The 19,573-nt window shown below is 48.7% G+C and overlaps 2 protein-coding genes across 3 annotated transcripts in view; both read right to left on the bottom strand.

Moving 5' to 3' along the window:
• Positions 1-2,012, bottom strand: part of TC2N (tandem C2 domains, nuclear) — a 70,511-nt gene extending 68,499 nt beyond the window's left edge. The window contains exon 1 of the mRNA XM_043489698.1: positions 950-2,012. The gene's annotated coding sequence lies outside the window, so the exon portion shown is untranslated. The remainder of the gene's footprint in view (positions 1-949) is intronic.
• A 144-nt stretch (positions 2,013-2,156) lies between these two features.
• Positions 2,157-19,573, bottom strand: part of FBLN5 (fibulin 5) — an 86,541-nt gene continuing 69,124 nt past the window's right edge. For both annotated transcript variants that reach the window (XM_043489700.1, XM_043489699.1), the window contains exons 8-11: positions 17,890-18,012; positions 16,686-16,812; positions 12,788-12,983; positions 2,157-3,122 (exon numbers count right to left, since the gene is read on the bottom strand). In XM_043489700.1, coding sequence (XP_043345635.1) covers positions 2,961-3,122; positions 12,788-12,983; positions 16,686-16,812; positions 17,890-18,012 — 608 coding nt within the window. In that variant the 3' untranslated portion in view covers positions 2,157-2,960. The remainder of the gene's footprint in view (positions 3,123-12,787; positions 12,984-16,685; positions 16,813-17,889; positions 18,013-19,573) is intronic.

Here is a 19,573-nt window from a genome sequence, read left to right as displayed (position 1 = left end):
AAATTTCTAAGTATGTTACTCAGGCCTGAGAGGCAACAGGTAGGTGGATTCCATGCCAATTAGAAAGTGTTATGATTGGCAAACCGCTGTAAAGCTCTAAAACTGCAGTTTAATGGAAACGCTGGCTGTCATTCCCAAAGTACATTTCAAGGAATCGCAGAACTTTAGAATTGAAGGCAGCTGAATGGAAGTTTTCATCCATATTGAACCCAGAAGATTAGGTGGTAACACAAGAACTTTTGCAGGTGTCCCAGTTCTTAATCTGGCATTTCTTCTACCACATAACCCTTCATTCCTCTGACGGAGCAGAACAAAGCAGAGTTCATGTGACAAGCTCCCAGCCCAGCTCAGAGATAGGGTAGAGCTGATGGGGTGGGGGGTGGGGGGGACAGGCATGGAAGGGCCTGATACCTCAGGGTCCGAGGGAACAGCCAGCCCCAGCAAACTGGAGCAGAGGGGGCACAGTGCTGAGATTCAAAGAGCAGACTTATTCCCGGTCTTATGAAAACAGTAACACCCGACTATTCTCAAAGGGTGGCGGAAACCAACAGCTTTTCAGGTTCTGGGAGCCTCTGAAACTGTTTCCCAAATGTTTGGGGTTTGGCCCTACAATACATACACGCTTTGCCCCAAGGCATCTTTCCCTTAATTTTTAGGCCCCAGTGTATTTTAAGGTAAATTGATCCCACATGCTTCTGATTCATTTACACTGAACTCATCAGGCTATGTTTGGAAAGAGCAATCCAAAGGCCAAGAAGCCCTTTGAGACTGTTTTTATGTGCCTTTTTTCTTAGAAACAGGAAGCCATGTCTTGACATGGACGAATAGAATGCAAGCCCTCGAGACTCAGGTCTGGTTCCAAAGGTGGCCCCTCTGAAACCCAAAGGTCCTCAAATCACCAAGACAAGGCTGCCCCTCCTACTTTTTCAGAAGTTAAAGGAAACCTTACCTTCATGGTGTTATGGGCCTGAATCAGTCATTCAGAGCAGCTCGGCGCAGAGCTCACATAAGCCTTGAGCATTCTAACTCCACACCCATTCCTGACACCTAGGACTCCAACATGCAAGGGGAGCCCCAGGCCCAGAGCCACCTCTTCTCTCTGCTCTGAGGAGCTGGGCCTGCACCCTGGCAAGTCTGTAGGAAATTGCTCTTTTTATCTGAGCTGTGAAACTGGGCTGTTCAGTTGTTGATTTGTTGCTGGTGTTAACTGTTAACCGTCACTTGAACCTGACAGAGGAGGCACAGTAGGAAATGGTTTGGAAAGGGTTCCTTTTAGGGAGGAAGAAATTAACATATCCCCTCTGGCGGCTGACCAGAATCAGGAAATGTTTGACTTTGCTTCCTCTCCTTTTAGTATAAAAGAAGACTGAAGTCTAACTCAGGCAAGATGGCTTTTTGGGATACGCGTCAAAAGTCTCAGTCTGCAGACTTTTGAACAAAGTCATCATTCTTTGCCCCAACAATTGGTGTCTCAATTCATTGACCTGTAGTGAGGACAGCAGTATGATCTTGGACTCGTAACAGGGTTGACTCCTGACATGAGACACAAAGGCAGCTGCCCCGGTCCGTTCTCCCATCTGTGACCTGCTCTGTTGACCCCCTTTATCCTTGCCTGGGGTTCCAAGACTGAAAGGAATCCAGGTCACTGACTAGGAGAAGGACAATGAACTGTACAAGTAACTGAAACGACGTTGAAGATAAAGTGGCCAGGGCTTGGTCCCAATTGTCTCCCTCTCTTTATACAATGCACTCTCAACTCCACCTACTCATGAACTTTTAAAAATTCTTAGGTCCTACCTAAGAACAAGTAAATCAGAATCTCTGGGTGTAAGGCCCAGGAAGTCAAGTTTTTGTCTTGAAAACTCCACTGGTTATCCTACTACACCATCAGGGGTGAGGGCCACTGATTTAAAGCAACCTGAATACTTTCCTGTTCTGGAAAAGTACCTGGAAATAATCCACTTCACAGAGGGTTTGGTCATTGTCTTCTAATGATTTGGGGTTGATGCTCTCCTCTCCCTCACTCCCATTATGTTTTTAATGATGATCATGCTCTCTGGAGAGCTTTTCAAGCCAGTACCCAATAAACTAAAGAGAACTAGAACCAACCCCAAAGGCTGAATCATCTCCCATGTCAAAATGAACCAAACACAAGATCTCTTCAAATATTTAATCAGTTTGGAGACCTCTGCCTTCCAACCCAGTTGGGTAAAAAGTCAAAAGAAAGCATGATGAAGGGGTCTTCAAAGAAAACACTGGGATAAAATGGAGAGGAGACTGGGTTTGGGAAGACAGAATATAACATGTGCCTTATGACCTTTTGAAGGCATTCTACCATGGATTAAAAATAATAATCATCATCAAAATGAACAAGAAAGGATTAAACAGTTATACAAATTTAAGGACAACTAAAACTTCTCTTATGGCTGAAAATACCAGACATGGCTTTGAAATAGACTCTTTAAAAACCTTTAGATCATTCTGTGGTTTCTTTCTATAGCCTTCTGTACATGCAAGAAGCAAGCTAGCTATACCCAGCGTCCCCGGGAGCTTTTGGGGGCCTTGGCAAAGAAGCAATCAGCGAGAGATAGAGAGAAGGCCTGGAGGAGGTGAGAGGAAGTGGTTCACAGTTTTAGAACGTGGACTCACACCCCCGCAAACCTATTTTCTTGGAAAACTATGGAAATAAACTGAAGGCCTTGAAAAATCACCGTCGATCTCAGGTCAGGGTGCCAGTGATAATGCTTTTCGATAACTGCGTCGTAGAAACTGGGGAAGTATGTCCTTCAAAGTGATGGGTCTATAAGAATAGAGGCGTGGTTGGGACTCATACTGACTCCTCAGGAGACGTTCAGCCGAAAAGGCCTCACGTCTGTCTCATTCTCGGGCCCTCTCTGGTTTCTCCGCTTCTCTGTCCCTTGGTGCAGTTGGAGGCAGTGTCAGAGGCTGCAGCCTGGCGCTCAGAACGGGTACTGGGACACATATATCCGCAGTCGGATCACAGAGCTGCCTCTGAAGTTGATGACGGTGTTGACCGTGATCATTTCCAAGTCCAGTTGTATGTCCCGGGGCCCTTTGATGGGGCGAGTCATCACCAGGGTGGCACTGATGGGGCCCGTTTGCTGTGGACGGAACCGGGTATACTAGTTAGAGAAGGTCTGACCGGCTGACGGAGCCAAGGGTAAGCTTGACTCTGGAAGCTGTCACACAGCAGCAAATGGTACAGATGAGCCTGTTTGCAGGAACAGGAATAGAGACGCAGACGGAGAGAACAGACGTGTGGACACAGAGCAGGGAAGGGAGCTTGGGACCAACTGGGAGAAGTATTGACATATATACAGTATCATGTGTAAAACAGAGAGAGAGAGGCTACTGTATAGCTCAGGGTACTCAGCTCGGGGCTCTGTGATGACCTACAAGGGTGGGATGAGGGTGGTGGGAGGGAGGCTCAAGAGGGAGGGGATGTATGTATACATAAAGCTGATTCATGTTGTACAGCAGAAACTAACACATTGTAAAGCAATTATACTCCAATAATAAACTTTTTAGAAAAAGAAAACAAACAATGGTAGAGAGGGTGAGGAAAGCTGTCCTTCAGGTGACATGGCCTCTGGGACAGTCACCAAAGCCAAAGGTCAAGTGGTCTGGTCGCAGCCAGCCTCAGTAGCCCCAATCGGGGTGCTCCCCCTTGCCCACTGCCAGCAGACTGGCATCCCTTGATGCCCTCCTCCCTGACTTTGCTTCATGTTCCCCTGGCTTCTCCCTGCTGCCCCTTCAGGTCTCACTGAAACATCACCTCCTCAGAGGAGCTTCTCTGCTTTTTCCAATTTAATTCAGGTCCCTGTGACCTTCTGCCAGTGCACCCCCTACTTTACCGAGGAAGAAAAGTATTCATTATCACGTGTCATCATCCATGCTATTCACCAGGTCCACGTCTGATGTCTAGGTCCACAGTAGGCCATGAACTCTTTAAGAGCGAGGACTGGGGGTGGGTTTACCACCCCGAGCCCTCCAGAACCCAGAATGATGCCTGGCACATGGTAAATGTTCAGTGACTGTGTCTTGAATAAAAGAACAAACAGTTGCCTAAACTGTGTGACTCCAGGCTGTTGCTTCACTTCTCTGACACTCCTCTCTAAAAAGAGAGTTTGTACCAGATCAGCAGTTGCCAAGTAAACAGCTCCATAGCACCTGGGACACTTTTTAAACTAATAATTCCAGGGGCCCATTCCAAGATTTTCTGCTGCAGTGGATTTTTTTTGATGATGCCTGGGGAAGTGTGACTTGTTTACCAGCCTCCAGGTGGTTCCGAGTGCAGCCTCTGCTGGAGCTTCTGGCTGGACACACCGCACCCCCTGCCCTGCAGCTTCGTCACCCTGTGAATCTATCTCTGTGGTCCTGATAACTTCATCTGAGTTTTTTTCCTCCACTGAATCTTTTCCTAAAGTTTTCAAGGTGGTGAGGAAAGAGGACTGACATAACTTAGCTTCTGCTATGTGTGAAGCACTCTTCTGGCCACTTTTACGTACATATTCTCATTTAATCCTTGTAAAAGCTCTGAAAGGCCTGGCTACTCAAAGTGTGGTCCTTGGACCAGCAGTATCAGCATCACCAGGGCACTTATGAGTAATGAAAGACCTCAGCACCAGCCTAAGGCATACTAAGCCAGAAGCTGTAGCTTAATACAATCTGCAGGTGATTCATAGGCACATCAACAATTAAGGGGTGCTCATCTAAAAGCACAGGACCCAGTCTGGGGACCCTAGCTGCCATACTAAAGGTATGTCTTGTTATCCCCTTGTTCTGTTGTTCCTGTTGTGAACTGAGTCTCCATAAGTTAAGTCACTGCTTAGGGTCACTAGACCACTTATGGGCAGGGAAATGGGGTTCCATTCCAGTGCTTTTGACCGCAAACTTCGGGCCTCTTTCACTGCACAATTATCAGAAAAGACTGATACATGTTTTATTTCTCCCTAGCACTTCCCTGAAGGACAAATACTCAGAGGGCCAGGGCAACAACAAGAAAGTAGGTCCCTGGAAAGTAAATAGCACAAGGGAGCAGGACATGCTGGACAATCCCTTCCTACAAGTTGCAGCGCCCAGCACTGTGTCCAGAAACAAAGCAACAAGCTCTGCAAAATCAAGAAACTTGGCTTGTTTAAAGCCATACCAGACATTTTATCTGTCTCCATGAAGGGAGAGCTCCCCATAAAGTTCTGGACATCCCCAAGAGCTGCCACAGGTATGACAAGGGCAGGGCAGGCAGACAGGTCCCACCCCAGTAGGGGGACCTCCCCTGTCCACTGGGCTATCAGCAGCCTGACACTACACAACTTCCTCTTGGCATCAGCTCCCTCTGTTCCCGTCAGCATCCGTGCAATTGGCACCCTCTCATACAGAGGATCGCTCCGACTTCCTTGTCAACTCTTGCAAAACCTTGGAGCCCTGGGCTAGGACTTCAGAGGGTACAGCCATACAGGGAAATGCCCAGGGCATTTACAGGTCTATTATCTCACCAGCTTTTACTGTTTGCACAAACAAAGGCCAGGGGTTGAGGACCCTGAGCTGTGGGCAGGCTTGGGCAAGCTGTGGGCAAGCTGTGGGTGGGAGAGTTGCAGAGCCTGGGATAGGGAGTGGAACAGCTGGAAACTTCCCAGTTGTTCCTTTGGGCTGTCCTTGTAAATGTCTCCAGAGTGTGAGAGCATCACTGCCTCTTCTATTTGGAAGTAGTCTTAGAGGTCAACCAGTCTGATCCCCAGCAGGGTCAGATCTGCAGCAGCCTGAGAAAGGCCAGCCCACAAGCACATGGAGGACTCAAGTGCCTGCCAAGTTTGCTGAGGACAGATATCTCCCCTCCTCACTAGGCTTTTAGGGCAGACCCAGGGCATTAATGAAATAGGCCCCCCTGAGAGGCTCTGGTCATTAGTGAACTTGGTGATCACTTAGTACAAAATGATGATGGTGATGGTGGTCATGGCTGATACTCAGCATTTGGCTACGACTTGGGCTTCCCTGGTGGCTCAGCTGGTAAAGACTGCCTGCAATGTGGGAGACTCAGGTTCGATCTCTGGGTCAGGAAGATTCCTTGGAGAGGGGAAGGGCTACCCACTTCAGTATTCTTGCCTGGAGAATCCCCTGGACAGAGGAGCCTGGTGAGCTACAGTCCATGGGATGGCAAAGAGTCAGACATGACTGAGCGACTGACACTTTCCCTTTCTTTTGCATACATCTCCTTTTTAATCTTTATAACCCTACAAAGTAATGTAGCACATGGTACTAAAGCATCTGACTCCAAAAATCAAGCTTCTAGCCACTAAACTCAGATAAGTTCTCAGTATCTCTCCATTTCCAGACCATCCCAGGCACTTAGTCTACTTGAGAATCACTCCTTTGAATTGTAAATGTTTGCTGGGTTGTTTTTCCCTCCCCTCATAGTGTGGAATCCTCAGGGCAGAAGCCACGTGTTCCTAAACTCTCAGAGCTGCATATGTAGTGGAGCTGAATTAACGTCAGTGACAGAAGGTGGAGCGAATTGTGATGCCGGTGAAGGGGCCCACAGGGGAGTAGCTTGCAAACAGCCCACCTGACTGTCTGTCTTCTTGGGCCTGCCCCCACACAGGCTCAGGTTTGTCCTGAGTCAACCAGCGAGAAGGCGTTGTCTGACACAGGGCAAGCAGCCAGGCCACAGCAAGTCAGCTTTCCCTGGCCCCGTCACCTGATCTCCAGGCCCTTTGGCGCAGTTTGTACCCTGAGCCCGGACTCCTTCTTCCTGTCCTAACTGTCCCTAAGTCACCTGGCCAAAGCCAGTCACCAGCTGTCTGTCCAGGTCTCAGGGAGAGGCAGAGTGCCAATGGGGGCTCATGAAAGGGATGTGTGTGTACGTGTGTGTGTGTGTGTCCCTGTGTGTATGCATGTGAGTATTTGCATGTGTGTATGTACCTGTGCTGGAGAAGGCAATGGCACCCCACTCCAGTGCTCTTGCCTGGAGAATCCCGTGGACGGAGGAGCCTGGTAGGCTGCGGTCCATGGGGTCGTGAAGAGTCGGACATGACAGCGACTTGGCTTTCACTTTTCACCTTCGTGCATTGGAGAAGGAAATGGCAACCCACTCCAGTGTTATTGCCTGGAGAATCCCAGGGACGGGGGAGCCTGGTGGGCTGCAGTCTATGGGGTCGCACGGAGTCGTACACAATAGAAGCGGCTTAGCAGCAGCAGCAGCAGCAGCAGCATCTACCTGTGCACATGAGCGACTGTGTGTGTGTGTGTGTGTGTACGTACAGGCGTGTGTGCATGTGTGTGTATGTTTGTGGGTATGTATGTGTGTGGCTTGCCTGCTGTGTGAAATGAAGCTCTTCCCAGGAGACTGTAACACCATCAGTGACACTCAGGGCGGCAGAGTCTGAACAGCCATCAACACCCACCCCCGACAAGATGCTGCAGTCCCTTGGGCATCTCCAACATCTCCAACCTCGCCAGGGCCCCACAGCCCACAACCTCCTAACCACAGTAGCAGAAGCCGCAGAAATGACTCTACCAATACAATCATAACCAGTGCTTATTGGACACTTTCTATTGTGATTAGACATTAAAGGAGACTTTTTTGTCATCTCAATTTTGGCTGAGACCCCACATCCTAAAGAGAAATGTGAGTATGTACAGATACTAGGGGCACACTGTCTGGGTTCTAATCCTGCGCTGGGATTTCCTAAGCTGTGAGATCTGGGGCAGGTTCCTTCACCTCTCGGTGTCTCAGTGCTCTCATCTGGAAAGTCAGGGAGGGCAAGCAAGCTCTAGCAGCAGTGCCCAACCTTCTGGGCACCAGAGACCGGTTTTGTGGAAGACCGGAAGGCGGGGGATGGTTTAAGGATGATTCAAGTGCATTACATTTATTGTGCACTTTATTTCTACTATGATTACATCAGCTCCACCTCAGACCATCAGGCAATAGATCCTGGAGGGTGGGGACCCCTGCCCTAGAGGACAGGGCTGTGATGAAGATGAGAGCAGTGATACATGGGAAATACTTGACATATGTCCCGCACCATACAGGATCAGCTGTGACTGCTATTTGTGTAATTTTTCCTGCTGTTGTCATACAGGACTTGAAGGCCATGGCCCAGCGCCAGATCTCTTACTCTGTCGCCTCCAGCCTGTATATCAGACACACTTACCAGCCCCCAAATCAAGCAAGAGGGGCTTTCAGTGTGGGCCCTATGAACTTAAGGATGCATACAGTGCACTGGACTCTCCCGGAGAAGAAAGCCCAGAGATGCTGTGCACCACGCGGGGGACAGGGGCCTGTGGGGGAGCTGGCTACTGGTGTCCTGAAGGCCCAGTGCAAGGTCTGCCCGCCAGGGTGAGGCAACACCCACACATGCAAATTTTCTGAGAGAGTGGTTTGGGGTGGCAAGCAGCCAACCAGAGGCCCTCTCCCGCACCTGGGAATGGTCAGTGCAAAGTCCTCAGGGAAGTCTCCAAAGAACCGACAAAGCATCCCATGAAAGCAAGAGCATTTGGGCCCCAGAAGAGAGCACCAGGTCCTGCCTACAATGGCAACAAGGGAGTAAGACCCTGGCCCCCCTCACCACTTCCCTTCCACCATCTGTACCCCCAAAACCCCAAAGGAGGAGCCAGGTCAGCACAATCAGTGAGGAAAGGGGAAGAGGAAGGCAGGACAGAGATTCAAGCTGGCAGGGAGGGCTGGGGGAGGTGGGGACTTTACACTGATAGACTCGTGGTTGGCTTCTACCTAAAGCAGCTGGGACTTCTGACATGGGGGAGAAAGACAATTTGATAGTAACTGAGAGCATCTGTGAATCCAATGGGCTCCGCCTGAGACTCACCCAGGTGTGTGCAGATTCAAGATAGCCAGAGGAGAAAAAGAAAGTTATTGAAAGTTTCATCCTGCTTGTTTGATAAAAAACAGCTGCTCTGTGCTCCAAGCACTGTGCTAAGTAGATGATCTCATCCAGTCCCAGAGTAGATACTATCATTATCCCCTCTATACAGATAAGGATGGCTTCCCAGGTGGCACTAGGGGTACAGGACCTGTCTGCCAATGCAGGAGACATAAGAGATGCGTGTTTGATCCCTGGGTTCGGAAGATCCCCTGGAGAAGGAAATGGCAACCCACTCCAGTATTCTTGCCTGGAGAATCCCATGATCAGAGGAGCCTGGCGGACTACAGTCCATAGGGTTGCAAAGAGTCGGACACGACTGAAGTGATTTAGCATGCACAGATGAGGAAACTGAGGCTCAGAGAGATTAGAGTGTGTGTCCAAGGCCATAGGGTTGGTGAGTTGTGGAAGGAAATGAGGTGGGTCAGCCTGGCTCCACAGCCCACGACTGCGTGGCCTCCTGAGGAGGACACTGCTGCTTTGCACAGTGTGGGGAGGGAAACATTACCTCCTCCTGCAGGGAGGCTACCTGGCTTCACAGGGCCCCTACACCGGACCTGTCTTCTCTTCCCAAGAGCAGCTTTTAGGACCTTTCCAGTCAGGATCCAGCTTCCCATCCCTAAGTTCCTTCAGCCATTCCTGGGGCAGGTCTATGTGCCCTTATCCCTTCGGTGTCATGGCATCCTCAGTTGAATAAATGCTAACCAATTAGGGCCCTTCTCAAAGTCCTCCAGAGAGAGCGAGCAAACCACATACGGCTCAAAGTTTTGTGAGTTTCAAGGGTCCCCTCGTCACCGTAACAATCCAGGCACTAGAGGAAGCTCTCAGGAAGGGGCCCCCCTCCTGGTCACTCGCCTGCAGAAGACGATCTCTCCCCCACCATCATGGGGCAGCTCTTACAAGTCAGCTACACAGGGAACATTTGGATCAAGGGGATTTTAGTAGGTGGTGACCTGGCCAAGACAAGGCCACTTCCTAGAGCCTCTATTCTGCTGGGGGGGAAACCTAAAGCAGCTGATACAGGTGATGGTATTTTAAATCCCCAAGAGGGGCATCTTTGTATCCTATGATTGGGACCTGCTGTGTCTGTACAGATGACAGAGGCCAGATGGGAGAATGCTGGCGGGCTGGGCTTATGCTCAAGGGGGCAGCAAGCCCACAGAGGCGGGCAGAGGTGGGTTCCGCTGGATAGCCATGGCTGATGGGAACGCAGGAAGGACTGACAGAGACACAGCCCCATCTTTTTCATCTTGAGAAGTTCCTCTACCCTCAACTCATTCCATCTTCTTACAAAGCCCGTGACCCCACTACACTGTTCTACAGATGCTGGGTCCACAAGTGCATTATCACATGTGACCTGGCCCTGTTTGAGTCTTGTCCAAAACATATTAGTGAGGAAACAGGCATGATACTAGCTCCTGAGGCCTTTCTAATCTGTTCTAATCCTGCTTCTGAAACCTCTCTCTTTTCAGATGGTCCCAGCCCCAGAGGCAAAGACTGGAAGACAGGGGTTTGGGAGAGGGTGGAAAGAGAGCTCAGACACACGGTTCTTTCACCAGCCCACATGCTATCCCTGTCAAAGCTGTGAACTTCTGAGTCGAGTGCCCCACACTGACCCTGGAGGACCACATACTGTGTTCATTAAAAATGCAGAGTCCCTGCCAGTCCAGGTTCGATGCATGATACAGGATGCTTGGAGCTGGTGCACTGGGATGACCCAGAGGGATGGGATGGGGAGGGAGGTGTGAGGGGGGTTCAGGATGGGGAACACATGTACACCCATGGCAGATTCAAGCCAATATATGGCAAAACCAATACAATGTTGTAAAGTAAAATTAATTAATTAATTTTTTTAAAAAAAGAAATGCAGATTCCTAAGGTGAATCATGGCCCCCAAGGGTATCAAGTCCTAATCCCTGGACCCTATAAATATTACCTTATATGGAAAGGGGATCTTTGCAGATGGGATTAAGTTAAGGATCTTAACACAGGGGATTATCCTGGATTATCTGGGTAGGCCCTAAATATAATCACAAGTGACATTCTAAGAGAGGGGGGAGATTTGATACACACAGAAGAGGAGGAGGGAATGTGACAAGGATGCAGAGACTGGAGTGGTGTGGTCACAAATCAAGAAAGACTGGCAGCACCAGAAGCTGGAAGAGACAAGGAAGGGATTCTCCCCTGTAACCTCTGGAGGCAGCATGACCCTGCTGACATCTTGATTTCAGTGTGTGCCTGAGTGTGCTAAGTCACTTCAGTTGTGTCTGAATCTTTGTGACCCCATGGACTGTAGCCTGCCAGACTGCTCTGTCCATGGGATTCTCTAGGCAAAAATACTGGAGTGGGTTGCCATGCCCTCCTTCAGGGGATCTTCCTGAGCCAGGGATGAAACCCTCATCTCTTACATCTCCTGCATTGGCAGGTAGGTTCTTTACCACTAGCACCACCTGGGAAGCCCAGAGCAGTGGGTAGATTCCAGCACAGTGACAATGATTTTAGACTTCTGGCTTCCAGAATAAATTCCTATTGTCCTAAGCCACCCAAGCTGGTGACAATTTGTTACAGCAGACATCAGAAACCGATACACTAGGTCTTAGCCACCATCTTCCTTTTTTTTTTTTTCCACCATCTTCTGAAATAAATCCTCTAGAAAGGAAGTTCTGGAATTCACTTTTTCAACAAGCATCCAAATTCACACTGAAATGTGAAAAACATCTCTATAAGACAGTGGGCTCCAAAGACACGTGATCCCTCCAGAGGTTGAGGGAAATGAAGCTCAATGATAGAAATGGTACAGTATCACATGTGTGTAATTTACAAATAATCAAACACATTTAGGATGTGTGCTCTAAAATTTGTTCCTGATAAATCCACATCAATTTATCCTGATATGGCTCAATCGATGCTAGCCAGCCAAACTTTCTCCAGTGATAGAAATGCTCTATGTCCAAGCTAATACAGCAGCCTCATGTTGCTACTGATCCCTTGGAATGTAGTTAGTGCAACGATAGAACCTAATTTTTAATTTTATTTATTTTACTTCATTTTCATTAGTTTAAATTTAAAGAACCAAATGGCTACTGTGTTGGACAACACAGGTAGAGCCCACTTCTTTGAGGAATGCCTTTAAGTTCACTGCTATGTAAGTGCCATGAAGGCAGGGATCGGGGCCATTTTGTCTACTGCTGTAGTCAGTTTCTAGAAGCAAACAGTAGGGACTTGATGCTTGTATGAGTGCTCAGTTGCTTCAGCTGTGTTGGACTCTTTTGTGACCCCATGGACTGTAGCCTGCCAGGGTCCTCTGTCCATGGAATTTTCCAGACAAGAATACTGGTGTGGATTTCCTCCTCCAGGGGATCTTCCTGTCCCAGGGACTGAACCTGTGTCTCCTACAGCTCCTGCATTAGTAGACAGTTCCTTTACCACTGAGTCACCTGGGAAGCCCAGGGACTTGAGAGAATATACGTACATAGATATAGATACATAGATATCGATATGTCTTTATCTGTAAATATAACGGAATCACTTTGCCGTACACCTGGAACTAAGACAACATTGTAAATTGTCTACACTTCAAGTTTTAAAAAATGGTTAAAAAAAAAAAAAGAACTGCAGGAAGAAAGAGACCTATGATTGCATCTTGGCCTAATCTCTCATTGCACAGATAAGGATCCTGAGGCTCACAGAGGAGAAGCAGCTTTCTCTAGGCCACTCAGAAACTGAGAGGAACCAGGACAGTGGAGTCCTGACTCCCATCCACTTTCCCCTCCCGCCTCCACACCCACTCCTCTGGGCTGCCCACTGGCCTGTTTCTAGAAGCACACTCCAGGCTAGACAACAGAACACCCTGTGGAAGATGGTGACCACCACTCAGCACCCCCTCTTACCCGCATGTAGAATTCTCTGCCCTCATTCCCAGACTTGATCTGGAAAATGTAATAAGCCCCAGGGTAGCGGGTGGTTGCTTGCATTTGGAAGATGTCAGCAGGAACAGAGCGTCCTGACACCACGTCCATATCCCGGTACAAGATGGTGAAGGGCTGGTCTCTGCAGCCAGGATTCTCAGCGGGACACATACAGCGGCTGTCGGGAAGGGAAATCATGTGAGAAAGCTGCAGATCCTTTCCAGATGCTGGTTGTACCTACCTCTGTGTTTGAAACATGGAAAAGGAGGACACCCCATTTCTACCATCCAAATGCTGTGACTGCAGAGGTCCTCTACTTCTGTCTCTGGTCTAAAAACTTCCAGCATGTAAGTGAGCCCTCTGGTTCCTAGCGAACAGCCTGTTCTGGCCAATCAGATAGCTCTGTTACTAAAGCATAAACCTGAGTTGTCTGGTTTTCAGAACACTGGGACATCCTGTAATGTACTTCAAGATGGTCACATATTTAGTTGGCAAAAGTGTGCTTCATAGCTCTTCACTTCCCAACCATCCATACTCATTGAGAAGCTTTAAAAGTGTAAAATTACAATAGATTGACGGGTCTTGAGTGGTATTTTTTATATTTTCTATTGTACTTACTCCAGTCTGTGTGGAATAGAATTGGGTATTTTCTTTCTCTAAACAAACATCAGAACTCACTATGTATAAGATACAATGTTAGGACAGGACTTTCAGATGTTAGGACGTTTACTGCAATGATAAATTTAATGATCTTAAATTTACTCCTTAATAGAAATAAATCATAGACACAAATATCTAAGATACAAAGCATCTCACTTGAAAACTAGTAATAGCAATATCATAGTATAAAGTTGACTTATTACCAAGGTATGTGTTTTACAGACACCCCTGGATTTATCCCGAATCGCCTCCATCTCTCCTCTCATCCCTGAGATTCCCCCTAGAGGTCAGAGTGCATAACAGGATGAGGATATCTGTTGATCTAGGCCTTGGTGGCCAAAACTGGGATTACGCTTTGCTGTTTCTGTCACTCTACCCTGACTTCCAGTCCATCTTCAAAATCTATCCGTTCTACTTCTAAAATGTAGTCCAAATCCAGCTACTCCATCTCCACCATCAGTGCACCGCCTTGCTGTCTCACCTGGACCGTGTGACAGCCTCCTTGATGGAACAGAAGGCTCTCCCACTCCAACCTATTACACCACAGGCAGAGTGCCCTTCTTCAAACATAAATCAGATTATGTCTGTATCCTGCTTCAAAGGTTCTACAGTGGCACCCATTGTGACTTGGATAAAAACTAAACTCATATTCTAACCTCTAAAACCTCATGGGGTCTGGTCTCTGTTAGTTTCTCTAACTTCCTCACAGGTCACTGTCCATGTCATTCATGAGGCTGCAGCTTCTTCCCGTCCCCGAAGACATTAAGCTCACTCTTGTCTCATAGTCTTAAACACTCGGTTCCCTCTGCTATTCTACTCTGTTAACATCGACTCGCCTTACCATTCCAGCTCAAGGGTCATTCACTCAGAGGGGCTTTTAGCCTCCCCAGACTAGACCAAGTCCAGCCTACTCTTTCACTTTGTAAATTTCTGTTCTTCCTGTTCTCAGCCTCTACTACCATCGAGGATCATGGATTCATTATGTGACCATTTGTTCATTGTCTTCCTCCTCCACCAGCATAAGAACAAATATCACAGCAGCTGGCACTGGGCACAGACCAGGAGTCTGACTAACACTTAATAAGTGAGGGTGTAAAAAGAATTTTTAGCGCCTTCCCTGGTGGCTCAGGGGTAAAAAATCTGCTTGCAGGAGAGGTTGGATCCACATGCAGGAGGTACGGGTTCTATCCCTGGTCCGGGAAGATCCCATATGCCAGAGAGCAATTATGTGCCACAACTATTGAGCCTGTGCCTGGAAACTACAACTGTGGAGCCTTTACTCTGAAACTACTGAAGCCCATGTGCCTAGAGCCTGTGCTCTGCAACACCAGAAGCCACCTCCATGAGAAATTCTCCTACGGCAACTAAAGAGTAGCCCCTGCTCACTGCAACTGAAGAAGAGCCTGAGGAGAGAAGCAATGAAGACCCAGTACAGCCAAAAATAAATAAACAAATAAAATGACTTTTTAAGACGGAATATTTAAAGTTTTGTTTTTTTAAGACTCCATCAAAACAGCCAAGTCAAGATGTTCCGGGTGCCAAAATAGCCACATTAAAATGTCATGTGTCACACAGAAACTAATTGCTTTCTAAAAGAGATTTGGAGGAGGGAGAGATGGCTCCCAGCTGAAGAGGACTGCAAGCAGCTGGGAGGTGGCACTGGCACCCAGATCTGAAAGATGGGGCAGGTCTGTCCCTGTGGCAATGGCAGGAATGCCTTCCATGTGCAGAAAACATGTGCACAGAAGCCGGGAGGCGGGACATTCCAGGGTGTGGGTGAAGGTGAGAGCAGGTCATGCTCGGGTTGGCAGGAATACAGGACACCTGAACAAGGAAATGAGCTGGACAAGGGCAGCTGGAGTGAAACTGGAATGGGGCCTGGAGGCAGGGTGCAGGAGTCTTCCAGGGCTCTCAGCGGCTTGTCAGGCCCCGCCAGTAACACCAGCTCAGGGAGGGTCCCCACCACAGACAACTGAGACCTGGAGAAACCAGGGACAACCAGGAATGGGAGTCAGTGAGGGCGGAGTTCTGCTCTGCCACAAAGGGCCTTGGAACCAGAAATCAAAGAATGCTGTTCCACAGGGTTACTTAGAAGCACAGCTCTTAGCAGCCAGCAAAGACTCCTTTAGGACCTGTCTGTTCCTGACTTTGTCCTCTTCTGCCAGCTTTTGATCAGAGCAGGAAGCACACTGGTAAGGTATGCATTCCTCTTAGGAGCTGTGTCCTTAGAGGGCATGCATGATGGACGTGTTTGTTCCATCCATGTATCCCAGTTGGGAGGGCTGGGAGCTTCAGGGGTAGTAAACAGGTGACTAGAAGGGAGGAGGGCAGAAGACATCTCTGTGTGTGTGTGTGTGTGTGTGTGTGTGTGTGTGTGTGTGCGTGCACGTGCCTGTTGTAATGCATGCAGGCTGCTGTGGAACTGAGACAGATAAATAGGAACTGAACAGTAGGAAAAGGAATTTCTAGTACACGGGGGCAGAAAACCACTGATCTAGTGTATTCGCTCTGTAGAGGTTGTCTTCACTTCAGTTCTCACCTCAACTAAATATTTGCCATCTGGTGATTTCATTTAATCACTATTGTGACATCAAAAACTTGATTAGAGCAAGCTAATTACCCTCAGTTAATGAGAACTCTCTAGTGACCTGTCCAGGCCCTCGCTACTCCCTACAAGGTCCAGGAAGACTAGAAGCATCCATTTCACCTGGGGGCTTGTCTGCAAGGCTGACTCTCACACCAAATCAGGCCCATGGAATCAGAATTGGGCCATTAACAAGATCCCTGGGTGGTTTCTATGCACGTGATCTTTGAGAAGCCCAGCTCTATCTAAAGACCCCGTATATCCACCAAACCAGCAACAACATCCAGAACAAAGTCATTAAAGGGAAAAGGAGACTCATGAGCCCCGCCTCTCCTCTTGATTAGTAGTCTAGAGAATCTTCATATAGCTCTGGCTTGAGTTGGGGAACGGTAGAGAACAGTGTGGCGGGGGAGGGAGGGCACACATGTGTTGTGTTCAGTTCAGTCGCTCAGTGGCGTCTGACTCTTTGCTACCCCATGGACTGGAGCACGCCAGGCTTCCCTTGTTGCGTAGGAGACAGTAGACCACACCTCCCATTACCCTGGCAGGTACTCTCTCCTTGACACCACACCGGCAGATTTCTGAAACAGGCTCCTCATCCACATTCCCATCTCCCCAGGGGAAGCCATGACTTACTTATCACTGATCCGCAGATAAGGCTCCTCACAGCGGATGGGGTCGATGCACTTGAAGCCCCCTTGCAGATTGTAGCAGGTCTGCTGCAGGATGCACGTGTGGTTTCTGTGCTCACACTCGTTGATGTCTGAGACGCATGATAGACAAGAGGCTGAAGCCAGGCAGCACTTCCAAGGTGACGGACCCGGGGCCAGATGGGTGGGAGTGGGGGTGGAAGCTGCCTGGGTCTTTCTATAGAGCTACACTATCCAGGATGGCAGCCACCGGCCACACATGACCACCGAGCACCTGAAACGTGACTAGTCTAAACTGAGATGTGCTGTGAGTGGAAAATACAGATCAGATTCCGACAACTTAGTAAAGCCAAAGAATGGAAAACATCGATAATTTTTATATTGAGTACACAGTAGAAAGGTAATATTTTAGATATACAGCTCAAAATAAAATATGCTCTAAAATTAATTTTACCTGTTTCTTTCTATTGTATTAATGTGACTACTAGGACATTTTAAATTACATATGTGGCTCACATTTATAGCTCACAATATATTTCTACTGCTTGGCACTGTTGTGTGGAGAATTCTTGCTTGGTGTTGGGATAAGGCAGGTCCAAGGAGCTGAAAATGAATCTGTTGCCCAGCTACCAGCCTCCTCCATCTGCCCCAGTAGGTGAGCATGGGCTGGAAAGCATCTTGAGCAGCCAATCTTGGGGAGACCCCTCCCCCTTCACAGCCGGGGGTCACGACCCTTTGAGGCATGCAGCAGTCAGAGGATGCAGGTGTCCCCCACCTGCGTCCATTCTCTAGGAAGTTGGTAGAGAAAGGCTGACCAGGCTGCTCTCCAGGGAGCATGAGAAAACTGGCTCATGGACCACGAGCCAGCCGTCAGAGGTCCTGGTGGGGTCTGGAGCCTTCCTCAGAGGGGCCGCAGAGACCTGCCTGGGGAGGCAGGACCAGCTGCGTGTATCTGCAGAGGGCATTCCAGCAACGAGAGTGACCTTGTCCTTTCTGAAGCCAAAGGATGGGGTTGCAGGGCAGGAAGGTACCAGCCCAGGCATCCTGCCCAGAGCCTGCCGCACTGGGAGTCACCAGCACCCATTCACACCCTCACCCCGGCCACCTTCCCCAGGCAAAGACATCCAGGTGGCCCCCTGAGCCAGCCCCATCTCACACCTCCCCTAGCTGGGTCCCTCTAGCAGCCTCACCCTGGCAGCTCCTGTTGTCGTCCAGCAGGATGTAGCCGGCTGGGCAGGAGCAGAAGTACGTGCCCGGCTGGTTCACACACTCATGTTGGCAGAGGAATTCAGAGAAGCTGCATTCGTCCATGTCTGGGGGAGACAAGTTACACACACCATTTATAATCATAAACTACCTGGTCATGGGAACTTAGTGCTATTCTAGCTTTATTTAAACAAGCCTGCACACTCTCCTTGGTCAGCAAGGAGATCAAATCAGTCAATCCTAAAGGAAATCAACCCTGAATAGTCATTGGAAGGACAGACGCTGAAGCTGAAGCTCCAATACTTTGGCCATCTGATGCAAAGAGCCGACTCATTGGAAAAGACCCTGATGCTGGGAAAGACTGAAGGCAGGAGAAGAGGATGACAGAGGATGAAATGGTTGGATGGCATCACTGACTCAAAGGACATGAGTCTGAGCATGACGAAGAGAGATGGGAAGGACAGGGAAAATCTGGTGTGCTGCAGTCCATGGGGTCTCAAAGAGTCAGATGTGACTTAGCAACTGAACAATAGTAACCACACTCTCCTGACACATAGGATAGCTTCTCTGCCAAGAAGTTTCCAATTCATTTTTGAACACTTCTGGTGGTGGGGAGCTCACTACCTATCAAGGAAGCCCATTGATAATTGGACAGCTCTAATTGGTAGAAAATTCTCTCCTTCATGGAGCTGAAGTCTGTCTCCATCAAGCTTCCAACACCGTTTGCCTCTGGCTCAGCTACATCATCTATTCATCACTGTCTCATTTTGCCCTGTAGGTGAATCTACCCTCTACATCTAGAGGTGAGATTTGTTTGTCTGCTGGAGTTTTCTGGGTGCAGAGCTCTTCCCCAGACCTAAAAAACATTCACTGGACCTAGTTTTCTGAAAGGGCAACTTTACCAATGCCTTGTTATTTAGTCACTAAGTCATGTCTGACTCTGCAACCCCATGGACTGCAGCACGCCAGGCTCCTCTGTCCATGGGATTCTCTAGGCAAGAATACCGGAGTGGGTTGCCATGCCTTCCCCTAGGGGATTTTCCTGACCCATGGATCAAACCCACGTCTCTTATGTCTCCTGCATTGGCAGACAGGTTCTTTACCACTAGCGCTACCTGGAAAGCCCCAGTTACCAGTGCTAACTCCCCTCTAGTCACCCACAAGTTGAGAAAAAATATTATTCCTGAAATCACAACTAAAAGGGACATCTCCAGAAGGCCAGGGGGTGTGAATTTTATTAAAACTTCATTGGGTCCAAAAACCTCCCTGAGGGACTTCTCTGGTGGTCCAGTGGCTAAGACTCTGTCCTCCCAATACAGGAGGCCCAGGTTCCATCCCTGGTCCAGGAACTAGATCTCACATGTTGCAACTAGATTTCACATGCTACAATGAAGATCAAAGAGTCTGTGTGTTGCAACTAAGCCCTGGCACAGCCAAATAAATAAATAAATATCTTAAAAACTTCCTTGAAAGGGAAAGCTCTGTGTGGCATGGGGTGGCCCGCCTGCCTCGGGTGGTCCCTGGGATGTGGGACCTGGCGCTGGGCCACTCTCCAGCCACAGAGGTGGGGACCTGAAGAGGGAGCCATTGAACTTGTAGACTGTGGCCAGGGATACAAAAGCAGGCGCTCCAGAAAAGCCAACTCTTCATCACACACAGCGTTTGGCA

The sequence above is a fragment of the Cervus canadensis genome, chromosome 17, assembly GCF_019320065.1.
Source record: "Cervus canadensis isolate Bull #8, Minnesota chromosome 17, ASM1932006v1, whole genome shotgun sequence".
Lineage (NCBI taxonomy): Eukaryota > Metazoa > Chordata > Mammalia > Artiodactyla > Cervidae > Cervus > Cervus canadensis.
The sequence above is the reverse complement of the archived record's forward strand: the minus strand, read 5'-3'. Positions and strand labels throughout refer to the sequence as shown.